Source organism: Epinephelus moara, chromosome 24, assembly GCF_006386435.1.
Source record: "Epinephelus moara isolate mb chromosome 24, YSFRI_EMoa_1.0, whole genome shotgun sequence".
Lineage (NCBI taxonomy): Eukaryota > Metazoa > Chordata > Actinopteri > Perciformes > Serranidae > Epinephelus > Epinephelus moara.
The window spans coordinates 8,827,211-8,839,269 of NC_065529.1; the positions used below are offsets into that span (position 1 = coordinate 8,827,211).

The 12,059-nt window shown below is 41.4% G+C and overlaps 1 protein-coding gene across 1 annotated transcript in view; it reads right to left on the reverse strand.

Moving 5' to 3' along the window:
• Positions 1-1,229: 1,229 nt before the first annotated feature.
• atxn7l2a (ataxin 7-like 2a) overlaps positions 1,230-12,059 on the reverse strand; it is a 28,219-nt gene continuing 17,389 nt past the window's right edge. Inside the window, exons 7-10 of the mRNA XM_050039339.1 lie at positions 10,280-10,460; positions 8,597-8,718; positions 4,391-5,354; positions 1,230-1,675 (exon numbers count right to left, since the gene is read on the reverse strand). Of these exons, the coding sequence (XP_049895296.1) occupies positions 1,658-1,675; positions 4,391-5,354; positions 8,597-8,718; positions 10,280-10,460 (1,285 nt within the window). The 3' untranslated portion in view covers positions 1,230-1,657. The remainder of the gene's footprint in view (positions 1,676-4,390; positions 5,355-8,596; positions 8,719-10,279; positions 10,461-12,059) is intronic.

Below are 12,059 nucleotides of genomic sequence, written 5' to 3' on the forward strand. Positions count from 1 at the left end.
GGATATGAGAGTTGTTCTTTTTTCTAATATTTTTGGACTGTCTTAGACTGTAGTAATAACACATATGAATTTTGAGAATGGGTGTAGTTTTCCTTAAAATATCGTTTGACTTGTTTGAAAAAAATTAAATAATCACCACCTAGTTGTATGCCTCCACAAACCAGTCATGTTGCAGTTTACATCCATGTCTGTCCAGACTCATATGTATCCATGACAGTAGATAATGCTTCAAACATGTGTGTTGCTGCAAAGAAGCTAGATATTGTAAACATGGATGCTTCACACATCTACAAACCAGCAGCACAGATCTATACAATCAACAAGCAGTTTCAAGGTGGGCACCCAAGATTAGTGTCACCAATTCACTATCTTAACCAAATGTCTTCCCTTCTGTTTCCGAGTTATGGTGTTTAATGAGGGCCAAAAAGTGTTTTTGCAGAACATTGTGATGTCACTGTGAAGATGACCTCTTCGATATAAAATGTCATCCCTTCATCGTTTGATCCTAGCACACGTTTGTGTGAAATTTTGCCATAATAAGTCTATGAATTCTTGAATCATGGCCAAAAACATGTTTGTCAGGTCACAGTGACCTTTTGGCTCCAAAATCTTATCAGTTCAATGTGAGTCCAAGTGGACGTTTGTGCCAAACTTGATGAAGTTCCTCAAGGCGTTCACAAGAATAGGATCAACATATGTAGTGACAACCCCAAAACATAATCCCTTCAGCAACAGCTGTCACAGGCGCAGATGTTGATGTTCAACATATCCTGGAGTGGTTTCTTTATTTTAACGTTCATCATTTTAACCTTTTCAAAGCAGCAATACTAAGCTCCTATTCAGAGGACACGGTTATATGTTGAGATGTCCAATTGTTCTCCCCACCCTTTAAAAAATATTTACTGTTGTTGCAGCTGGTGTCAGGTGCACAGTGTAAATTATCACATTGAACAAAGAAGTTTTGCACAAACTACAGCAGTACTGATCATTTAAATATCCTTACATCTCAGACACTAAAGCAGTCAGTGGCTACATTATGCAGTGGCTCACGGTGTGTACCCAGGTACTGTTCACAACAAAGGTGAAAATGTATTTTAAGTTTTACTGAGAATCCAAAGGTTTCCAGAGATACCAAACATGTCAGGCTGTTTGGAGGTGATCAGAAATAAAAAAAAAAAAACATAGTGAGCATCATATAGATTAAATGAAGTGTTGGAACGAGTAGATACAGAATATTACTGAGATACTTTTATACACTGTGGAGTTTCCTATAAGAAAAAGGGAAATTTCAGAGAAAAATCAAGAGTGTCGAGAGTTAAAATATCACACGTATAGCCTTAAAAACAAGTCACAGAAACGTAAAGTGTAAAGGACATTTTTAATCCATTTTTATAAACCAACATATTTAATTTAGCAGCATAACCGGATGGTCTTGAGGTATTTCTAAATCCATACTCTGAATTTCACCCCACCCCCCCACAGTTCTCCCTCAGACATTCAGACACATACACCCAGCTGTGATTCACACACCAACAGATTCATACTACACACACACACACACACACACACACACACAGACACACACTTGAGTCCTGTTGCCTCAGTCTTGGACTGAGCAGAGCTGGCTCCCTCATAGTGGCTTGTAAGGCAGGCACACCTAATGGTGCAGTTTTGGCTGTGGGACAAAAGAAAAAATAGAAAATGTTACTTTACTTTTTTACAACTTGACACTGGAAAATAAAACTGACATACACGCTGTCAGAAAAGTCAGAATAAAAAGAATAGAGAAGAGATAATGGCTGGATAAGATACTTCCATTATGTTTAGTTGATGTTTCAAACTCAACTCATTTAAATTTTTGGTAATGGGGTTACAGTAGGGCACTGTGGCAGCACTTTACCAAAATAGGGGAGTGTACCTTTAAATATGACCAAGTTGCTCTGCATTCTGGGTAGCTATCAATTTAAAATACATACCTAACTAGGCTTCAGCTTCAAGTTGAGGTCAGTGACTGTTGCCATGGAAACACAGCTCTTAGCTGAGAGCCAGCCTAACACTAAGGTGACAAACTTTCTAGGCCTAAAGTTCATCCATTTTTAATGTTTAAAAGTAAATACTTTTCACATCAAGTCCGCATTTGTCGTCTGAAATTGTCACACAATACAATCTCATATTCTGTCAATCACGTTCACGTACTGATTCAAAAACTTTTATCTGTCATTTAAGTTTTCACAACAAGTTTCATTTTCTGCCTTTTTTCACATCCATCTTTGTGTGTGTCTCTGACACACTGCCAGCTGCAGTTCAGGATCAACTTGATCACAGAAACTGTGGCCTTCTCTTCAATGTATGATTTCAGAATTGCAAGTAGCTATCAAACTGGACTGCTAACATCCTGAAAAAGCCACCAGAAAATGACTGAGATAATTCAGCAGCTCCTTTACCAGTACGTAAAACTCTCCTTGCTCTGGATGTCCTCTCAGGATTGGATGGACACGATATTTTCTTTTTCAATATTCAAGAAGTAAGAGGTCACATATTTTTGCAACGAATAGAACAATAAAATGCATTGGACAAGTGTGCAAGGGTTCTGTGTGTGACCATTTCTATCAAATGATGGGATTAAAAAAAGCGCATACGAAAAATATTGACTAGGAGTGCAAAGGCTTTAACGCTGGCCTTACTATAGGCATGACAAGTTTTGAAATCCAGCCCACAGACCACCATCCATATGTTTACATATTTAGTATGGACTGATTTCTTCATGTGATTCAGACTTTTTTTTGACATGTAAATTAGTTATAGCAGATATTGTTTTTCATATGACCATAACTGTCCACAGAACATCAGTTTTGTGTGTGACGCCTGTTTTAAAAGGTGGCTCTAGTCAGGCTTACAGGATGTAGACTGTGCGTATAAGCCTGCCATTAGCTGCCTATTTCAGACTGAATTCTCCTCCTCTTCAGCTATCACCCAACACTATTTTGGAAGGGCACCATCGCTGCATCCTGGGCTTAGTGCTGCCCAAGACTATTATTACTGGTCTAAAGAAACACAAACAACCCAGAGCGTTTTCTTTCCTTAGTGCGGAATACGGTGGCTTCAACCACTGCTTTGTCCAGTACTGACACAGAGCTAAAGCAGAGAGTGAAAACAGGTCTGGCTCCATGTGACTAAGGTGGCTCTGAAAAGTTAGTAGGACAGAGGACAGCAGCTGTAGTCAGCTTGGATTCACAACAGTGACAGTGACTTAGAACCTATTTATACCTGATATTAACATGCATCTTGGTTCAACCAATCACAACTGGACAGCCCTAAGTACAGGTATAAAACACAATCAAGACACATTGTGATCCGGTCACTCGTATCCCTTGCCAAGTGATCTGGGACACATTTTACCACATATCTTTTGTAATGTAAACACTGATGCGTCCCTGACAAGCAGGTTACAGGAATATACATAATCAATGCAGGACAGGGTGGTTGTTCAGGTGACAGCGTGCAAACACTCTATTTTATAACAACATGGACAAAGTGTTACATGACTGTCCTTTAGTTTGCCCTGTGAAAAGGGACATGTTGAATTCTGTTGACAGTGGTATCTCCAGCTGTACCAACACAACGGCTAACATGACTGGCGAACATGCGAGAGAGCAGCTAGCGAGATGTAATAACTGCGCACAGGACCCTCTGACCCTCTAACCTTCTGACCTAAGGCAGTAACAAAATCTGAACACAACAGATGTGAACAGGGATGTATCTTGCTGTCTACTTGTGTTCAGATCACTGAAACACATGTTTATGCCAGATGTAAACAGGCTTGTGGTGTTACATCAATAAAGTTCAAAAGGTCAGTAGAAACTTCTAATACCACATCTGTCAACAAGTGCGTGTTTGATACTCAAGACATAACCTGGCTGTGGCATCTTCCTTTAAACTGACAGGCTGCTCCCTGCATGATCAGTGTTTGTTCCGGTCTACACTGCCTTAATTTGGCTTTTCAAAGTTGTTTTGGAGAACATGCCACAAAGATGTGTCAGATGAGCATGGAGCAGTTAGCTAGTTTTCTCTTTAACAAGGTAAAGGAAACAGTCACAGGTCATAAGGTGATGGTAATAAAGGAAAACAATCAGGATCAATGTTGTATCTGTCAGACTGGAAGTGTTCATTGTCTGCTTCTTCGAGGCCTGTGGAAGCTGTACAGACCAATACGTCAGCTCTTCAGCTGACTACAAATCTTCATGATGAGTGTTGGGCCTTAGGATCAAGGACACTAACAATACAGTCTGGCCAGGAGAAAAGCTGCGTATGGTAACTTTAACTGCAACATCATTTTTTCCCTGTCAACCTGTGTGTTGCTCATTTCCTGTTTTCTCTGATCCAAACTCACCTTCTGTGTGCCCAGTTTCTTCTCCACGCCCCCAGCCAGCCCCCCACCTTTACTGTCCTTCCAGGGGTAGAAGTTAGAGCGTGGAGAGGAGGAGGAGGAGGTGGCGGAACTGGAAGAGGAGGAGGGCAGACGGTGTGCTGAGGGTTTGGAGGACGGCGAATGCTCCTCCATGCCGCCCCCCTTGCGTTTCTTCACAAGCCCCTGGTGCTCAAAGCCCCTCCCGCTGCCCTGCCCGTGCAGTCCTGAGTCCCCCACGCCGCCCCTGCTGTGGGAATTGTTGGTGGCAGAGGAGGGGTCTGGGGGTGATGAATGGCCCAGAGGAGTATGTGTCCGTCTGTAGGTCCAGACCGCCTTAGCGGCTGGTGAATGGGACTCTGAAGGGGAGGGTTGGGGGCGGGGTTTGCTGCTAGGGGAAAGCGTGCCATTGGTCTGTCCATGTGGGAGAGGGGAGGGAACAGGGGGTTTAGAAGAAGAAGATGAGGAGGAAGAGGCAGCAGAAGGTGGGCGGCCCCGGTCCTGGAGGATGATGCAGTTCCTGTCGGGGCCTGAGTGCTCCCCTTCCTGGGACGGGGCTTTACGTTTGCGGAGGGCAGCAGCAGCTGCGGCCTCCTCTCGCAGCTTCAGCATCTGCTTGCTGGGACGCCCCACAGGGTTCTTGGGTCGCCCAGGACCAACCTGACGCACCGCCACAGGCTTACCCGGAGACACCAGGTGGCCACCACCGATGCTGCTCCCACTGCCCCCAGAGTTCTCTGATTGTATGGCTGTCGGAGGTCTCCCTGGACCACGACTGGAAGAGGAGGAAGAGGATGCAGTTTTGAGGGAGGAGCTGATATGACTTCCTGTGCGGACCTTAGAATGTAATGAAGAGGAGGAGGTGGCGCCTATGGAGGAGGGGGACGAGGAAGTGATGGTCTTGGCTGAGGAAGGTGGAGATTGAAGATCTGTGGCTTGAGGTATTTTCCTGGATTTAAAGAGAATAAATCCATAAATCAATACATCAAACAGACATTAGATCAAAATAAAACTTTAAAGAATTTAAAGCATTGGAATTAAGCATAAGATGCCAAAGCTTTCTGACTACCAACTTAGGAGTGCCATAGCAGCAAGCACAGTATATGGACTGTGCAGTTTAGGTAGTGTATTCTTTAATCTGTTACTGGATTTCCTGAAATAAATATTTATGCTGTTAATTATATAATATGTATTCCAATATATTTTAATTCTAAATCCATTGTATAAATACTATTGTGATTAGTAAGTCCACTGAAATCATATAAACAAGACACATTAAACCTCATTTCTGTTAACAGTGTAACTGCAGTTCTAAATTACTGCTCAATGTAATTTAAGCTCCAAGTAACAAAGGAACAACACTTCTGCTTGGTGCTAGGTTACCAGTTAAGTCTCACTGGTTTAACAAGTCTGACCATGAGTTAAGCTTACCACAACATATCAAAAATGCACCCCAACAATAACCAACTCTGCTGAACTGAAAGATACCACGAGACAAAACAGAACAGCAAATATAACCTTTGCATCATTTGTATATCAAATGTAGTAATACAAATGCAATGCAAAATAAAATGTGATTTATTTGTTCTTCAGTTGTTTTTGTGCTTTGTTTTTCCATTGGTTTGGTTGTATAACTGTGTCGACCATGGCTTGTTTTCATATCGTTATTGTGTTCATGTTGTTCGATTTAAAAAATATTTAACAGCCTGTGTTTTGCAGCCCCCTTTTAAGATGAGAAATGAGAAAGATAATCTGTGTTAAAAAAACATGTCCCTCCTCTTCCTCCAGTTTCCAGTGACATTTGCTAGAATTTACTGCAGCTCACAAAAAACAACCAATCAGAGCTGAGGAGTCTTTAAGGCAGCTGCAGTCAAACTGTCAAACTAGGCAGTGCCGATCAAATATGACTTAAGATTCTATTACTGCATTGCCAATTTCTCAACTCAAGTGTTTTCAGAAACATATTTTAGTGTACTGTTTAGCTGTAAAATGAGAAAGTTGGCACTGGCCGGTGGGCGTTGCTTGGTTTCAGCTCATCTGTTTTCAAAATGGCAGCCAGGCCAGGTTCTGAAAACATTTAAGGTAAGAAAAAGGCAATGCACTAATAGAATCTTGATTCATATCCGATTGGTTTGACCGAAGTTCACGAGCCGTGATTGATAAGATTCACAGTTGCCTTAGAGAAACCTCGGCTCTGACTGGCTGTTCTCCTTCACGTGTGGTGATGCCTTCAGAAGTGCTACAAGGCAATAGAGTGGGCAGAGGACAATGATTCTCTTTCACAGATTTTCTGTCTCATTTATTGCTGTGTAAATATCGTGACAATATCAGAAAATGACAAAAAGTGAGTTTTGTTTTTTTAAATTAAAAGCTACCAACTACAGCTTTAAGGCTGCAAGTCCTACACTGTTCACCCAATGTGTGACTATCTTAGTACAATTAAGAAAGAGTAAGCCAGTCTTAACAAATACTGTAGTGGGTGGTGGAAGAATGTGATTATTAACCAGCTACACTGAAGCACAGATTTGCTATGTCAACTGCAGGGCTCTGATCTGAACCCATTTATTTTCCAACAAGCTTTTTTCTCATGTGCCTGTTCATGCAGTCAGTCTCCATCTTACTGCCAACTTCACAGACTCTTCACCACTGCTATTCTGGGCAGCAGAAAACACCATCTGCTTCATCTATTGGTGACTAAGCAGTGGGTTACACTCAAGTTTATCTGCTAGTGTTACCAAAGCACAGCATCTGATGTAAGTCATCCATTTTACAGTGGGTGAAAATCTACAAAGAAACATTAATTGGATGGAGGTGAAAGAGAGTAGTACACTTGATGGTACCAATTATCATTCAGCACCAAGCATTTGAAACATGTCACTGGGGACTGGCAAATTTCAACTAAGTGATCAGGGTGGTGGTGGTGCGTGTATGCGTGTAAAGCAGCAGTTCTTTTGCATTAGTGGGCTGAACATTTGTAGTGTAGGCATGTCGCCCATCTGACACTGACAACTAAGTTTTGTTGGAGATTGAGACCAGCTCAAACTACTGGACAAGAGGCAGAGCCAATTCCACCTTATCAGCAGTGAAACAGAAGTGAAACTGGTCTTGGTACCACCATCAAAGCTTCTTTCAAATAAAAGCATTTAGGGATGGAAAATGTATGCAATAGTTTTGTTTGGTTTTTACAAAAACCTTTAAGTCCAAATGAAATGGCATTTCAAGTGTATCTAGCTTCACTATCATGACTTATTCTCGATTGAAACAGGATAGCCTGGCAGGATATAATAAGGAGGACATATTGTTGTGAGGAATTTGATTTGATTGTTGCCAAGTGAATGTGTCATAACAAACACAGAAATTGTGACATTGTACACAGACGGGATAGTAGTATCAGGGAGAGAGAGACGAAGCCCATTGTGTGCTTTGTGTAGATGCTGAATCTGTCCGTTAAAAAACATGCCTTGGGTATAATTTGGAACTCTCACAGATACCACTTTCTTCAAAGTGAATAAATTCTGGCCAGCAGCCCATAATCACAGTATTTTGGGGAAATGGCATCACACAGCTAACGGTTATCAACAGCTTTAACAACAGAGTCGAGACGTTTAGGTGTCCGTTTTGCTGGGACATTTTTGCGGCTAAGTGTTGGATGTTAGCTGCAGCTCAGGGGATGGCTCCAACAGAACGGTGGCGGATCCTGCAGGAGTCGGGACGGTCCAGGATCAGACCCATGATGCAAAAAGAATCAAATGCAGATATCATGTGACTGGAGAAGTTTTAATTTTACTTGGTACTGGGTTATTTCAGTTGACACTGTAAAGGTTTTGAATGCTAACACCCAGCCCTAGCTGTTGCTAGCAAGCTAACTTAGCTCTGTGCTGCTTAAAGTTGCAGACTGATTGACGTGTGAATGTTACGATATTATTGGTTGAAATTGGTTGGCACTGAATTACATAAGCATACGTCATAGTTTGTTTTTGCAGGACAAAAACATGATGGACGTTGATATAACAATATAAAGAAATTGATTTGTAATTTGTGGGGGGATATACTGTTAAACAGGTGCACAATATAACCGGGGATGTTATCTAAAAGGCATTTTTCATTTCATCCCAGCTATAAGAATTAGTGCCATAAAGGCAGAGCAAATCTAATAAAGGCTGAGCAGGAATGTGAGATCATGTTTCTTACTTCCAAAGATGGGCGCTGATGTGGTGCTCCAGCATGCTGCTGAGAGCCGACCTCAGGTGATGAAGTCTCCTGTCAAACGTGTAGATGCCGTGACCCAATGCATGGCTGCCAAATGAACATACCTGGAGAAAGAAAGCTTGTTGTAAACATGCTGCCGGCAAGTGTCTTTTGTTATCGGTACCAGCAGTGACTTTAAAACAACTCCATGTTCTGACATCCTGCATTATTTTGAGGTCCAACAGTTACACTTAAATCACATTTCAAAAAAAAACATTTGCTCACAGTGAAATGCACAATTACCATCCACCAACCTAATAAAATAATACATATGGGATATAAAATCTAGGCTCTCTTCTAGTCAAACATAAATCTGAACATAAAGATGAGCAGCAATGGATGCTGTAAAAACATACAAAGTAAATCAGCGTGTTACCACTTTTCTTCACAATGATATGAGAGTAATAAAAGTATTGAGATTAAGATAAATCTCTGACTGTCAGTAGTACTCAGGTGTGGGGAGCTCCCCCTTTTTCCTGCTAAGGACATGCAGGAAGGTTCAGCTGGCACAGGAATTGTGTTGCATCACTCCAGTGAGCAGTGCATTAGGTGGACAGAAACACATTTCAGTGGGATGCTTGTGTTCTTCTGTATCTGCTTTACTAGCATTTCCGTTATTTTGATAAGCAATGTTATGTTTCCAACACAACAAGCCATAACAACTTGTTATCATTGTATGCCTGGGCCATATTTCTACATTTTAATTTCCAGACCTTTTGCTGACTAGGTCAGATAAACTCAATAACAATGTCTGGATTTTGCGCTAATGTTCAAAGCCCTAAAAACAAAATACTGTCAAAAATCTGGCCCACTTTCGGACATACTGTCTGTGCGAGAAGAACAAGAATAGTTTTGGCAGAAATTCCCTGGTCCCCTCTTCCAATTGTTTAAGTTCCTTTCCTGGCATTGGAGTTCTAAAACCCATCTCTGTTCATCAAATTAACAGTTTTAGATGTTTTTTTTCCATGAAAAATCCCCTCATGCCTTAAAATGGCTTGGAAGTACCTCTACATCTTTGCCTCGTTTAGAATGTGCAGGTTTAATATGCAACTTGATCCCAGCCTCTATCTCCACCAGCCACTCACCTGCAGCTCTAGCGTACCTGCTCACCTTAGACTTAGCTCATTGCTCTCTACAATGTTAGAAATGGAACAGTAATACACAACAAAAGCCTTCAGCTCGACTATGTTGTCAAACAGCCAGCACTGTGTTGTTAATGTTAGATAAACCTTGTTCCCAATCACCTGCTCTGACAAGTTGAAGTTAACGTGAGACTCAGCTTGAAAAATGACGATACACAGCTACCCACAGCTCCTCCTCTGATACTCCTTGTCTTGCCGTAGCATTAAGCCGATGATATGGAAACGTCACCTCGCAAGTTGAAGGGATTGGTTCCTTAGATATTTGACATATAAACCCTGGCTGTCTGAATTCATGTTTTTGAGAACATGAATTTTGGTACACTGTAATTCCAAGACAGAAATGCTCAGCGATGGCACTGACTGCTTATTCCACTCATGATATGTCTTATAGCATATAAAAACACAGTATGGACATGATGTTAACAAGGTTAAAAACTTGATTTTCATTGGAAGGGGTGCTAAAACCCAAATACAAACTGCTCACCGCTAGTGGTCTGGGATGTGCAGCAGAAGATGGGAACTCAACAAGCTCCTCGGGTCCTTCTGCCTCACTTTCATCACTGGAGATTCGTCCGTGGACAAGAGGTGAGGAGGCTCGGAGACCTCCCTCTTCCTGACGCTGTTTTTCCTCCTCCGTGTTGCTCTCTGACACTGCCGTAGATCGACTGTAAAACAAAAAATTTAACTTTTTGCTTTCAAACATACTGTATAGAGTTACAAAACACAATAATATACTGATGCTCTCTCTATCTAACCCTCATCATCTCACAATTATTGCCTGAGCAATGCTGCGTCACTAAAATCCAGGAACATGATGTAGTTAGATGCACTCAGCTGATGGTTTATTAGTTATACCTAGCTAAGAAGAATGTAGTCTAATCCAAAGGTGCTGCAATAAATCCTCCATCATGAGGGTTAATATTTTCATTTTTTGTTGAAACTGTATTTGAAAGGTGATGATTCAACTTTATGATCACTGTGAAGGGTGTAGTCTGTGGTGCTGTTGAACTGTATTGCTTTTCACTGCAAGTGTTTATTATTTGGCCTACCATTAATAATAAAATACTAAAAACACCTTTCCAAAACAGTCAAAAACTGACTTTTATGTTTATGAAGGTATGATTTATTAAAGGGCTGTTGTATATATGTTCCATTTCTATGTATCATTTTGTCATATGGATTGTACATACTGGAATTATATCATGCTGGCCTATTCTGTAAACAACAGTTATTGCATGTCTGTTGGTTGAGAGTGAGGGATCCCTCCTCAGTTGCTCTTCCTCAGCTGTCTTCCACTTTTGCCCTGTTAAGGCTCAGACACACCAAACCGAAATCAAAGAACTAGTGGCGACTAAGGTCGACTGTTAAGTCGCCTCACTTTGCCTGCGTCTCTGCCAAAAAGTTGCACTTGAACAACCAGCAAAGTCTACAGCCAACAGCCAACTAGCATGTACGTTATATGCCTGTGTAACAGGAAATAACCCTCCATAGCAGGAAGCAGTGGTAGTCTGTAATTATCGTTTAAAAAGGGAAACCGAAGACTGAAAGGACGGATTCAAGACACTAGCTAGCCAGTTAACACATAAATATCACGACCCAGTGTTGAAAGAACTAATTGTGCGCTTGCAAACAATTACAAACTTATCCTGCTAAAGAGCTCAAAAAATAATCTCACTTAATAAAACAGGTTTGTTTCGTTCTTGCGTCGTCTTGACTTAAGTCATTTCCTCACTTCCATTTCTCTTCTCATGTGCTGAGCATTACCCCCTGTTTGGGGGTAATATTACATCTCATTTAGACTGATGCAGTACTGCAGGTTAAATATATTTTAACATTCAATTTGAAAGGGTCAGCATGCAGTCAGGCAACCTGGTCCTACAACCATCCTCCCAACCTGGGCTGTCAGCCTTTGGTAAACAGGTGTCTCTACAGAGGGAGGAATTTAGCTTCTGCTTTGTGACAGGTGTAGACAAGTTCTAATTGATGTTGACATATAGCATATTTATTTAGAAAGATACAGAGCGCGGGACAATATGAGTGTGTGTCCGAGAACTCAACATGGCCATAGTTGGGATGATTATGTAATGTAATTCATTATAACTCTGTGGTTTAATCGTGAAGTGATTAAAACTGCGGACTGAAGTCTGTGAATGCTGACAACTACAGTTTGACCTCAACAGTTAATGGGTCACGTGTGGGTTGAACCCATGTTCATTGGATTTCCAACATACACACTTCTGCTGTATGTTGGGAGTACAAGTAAG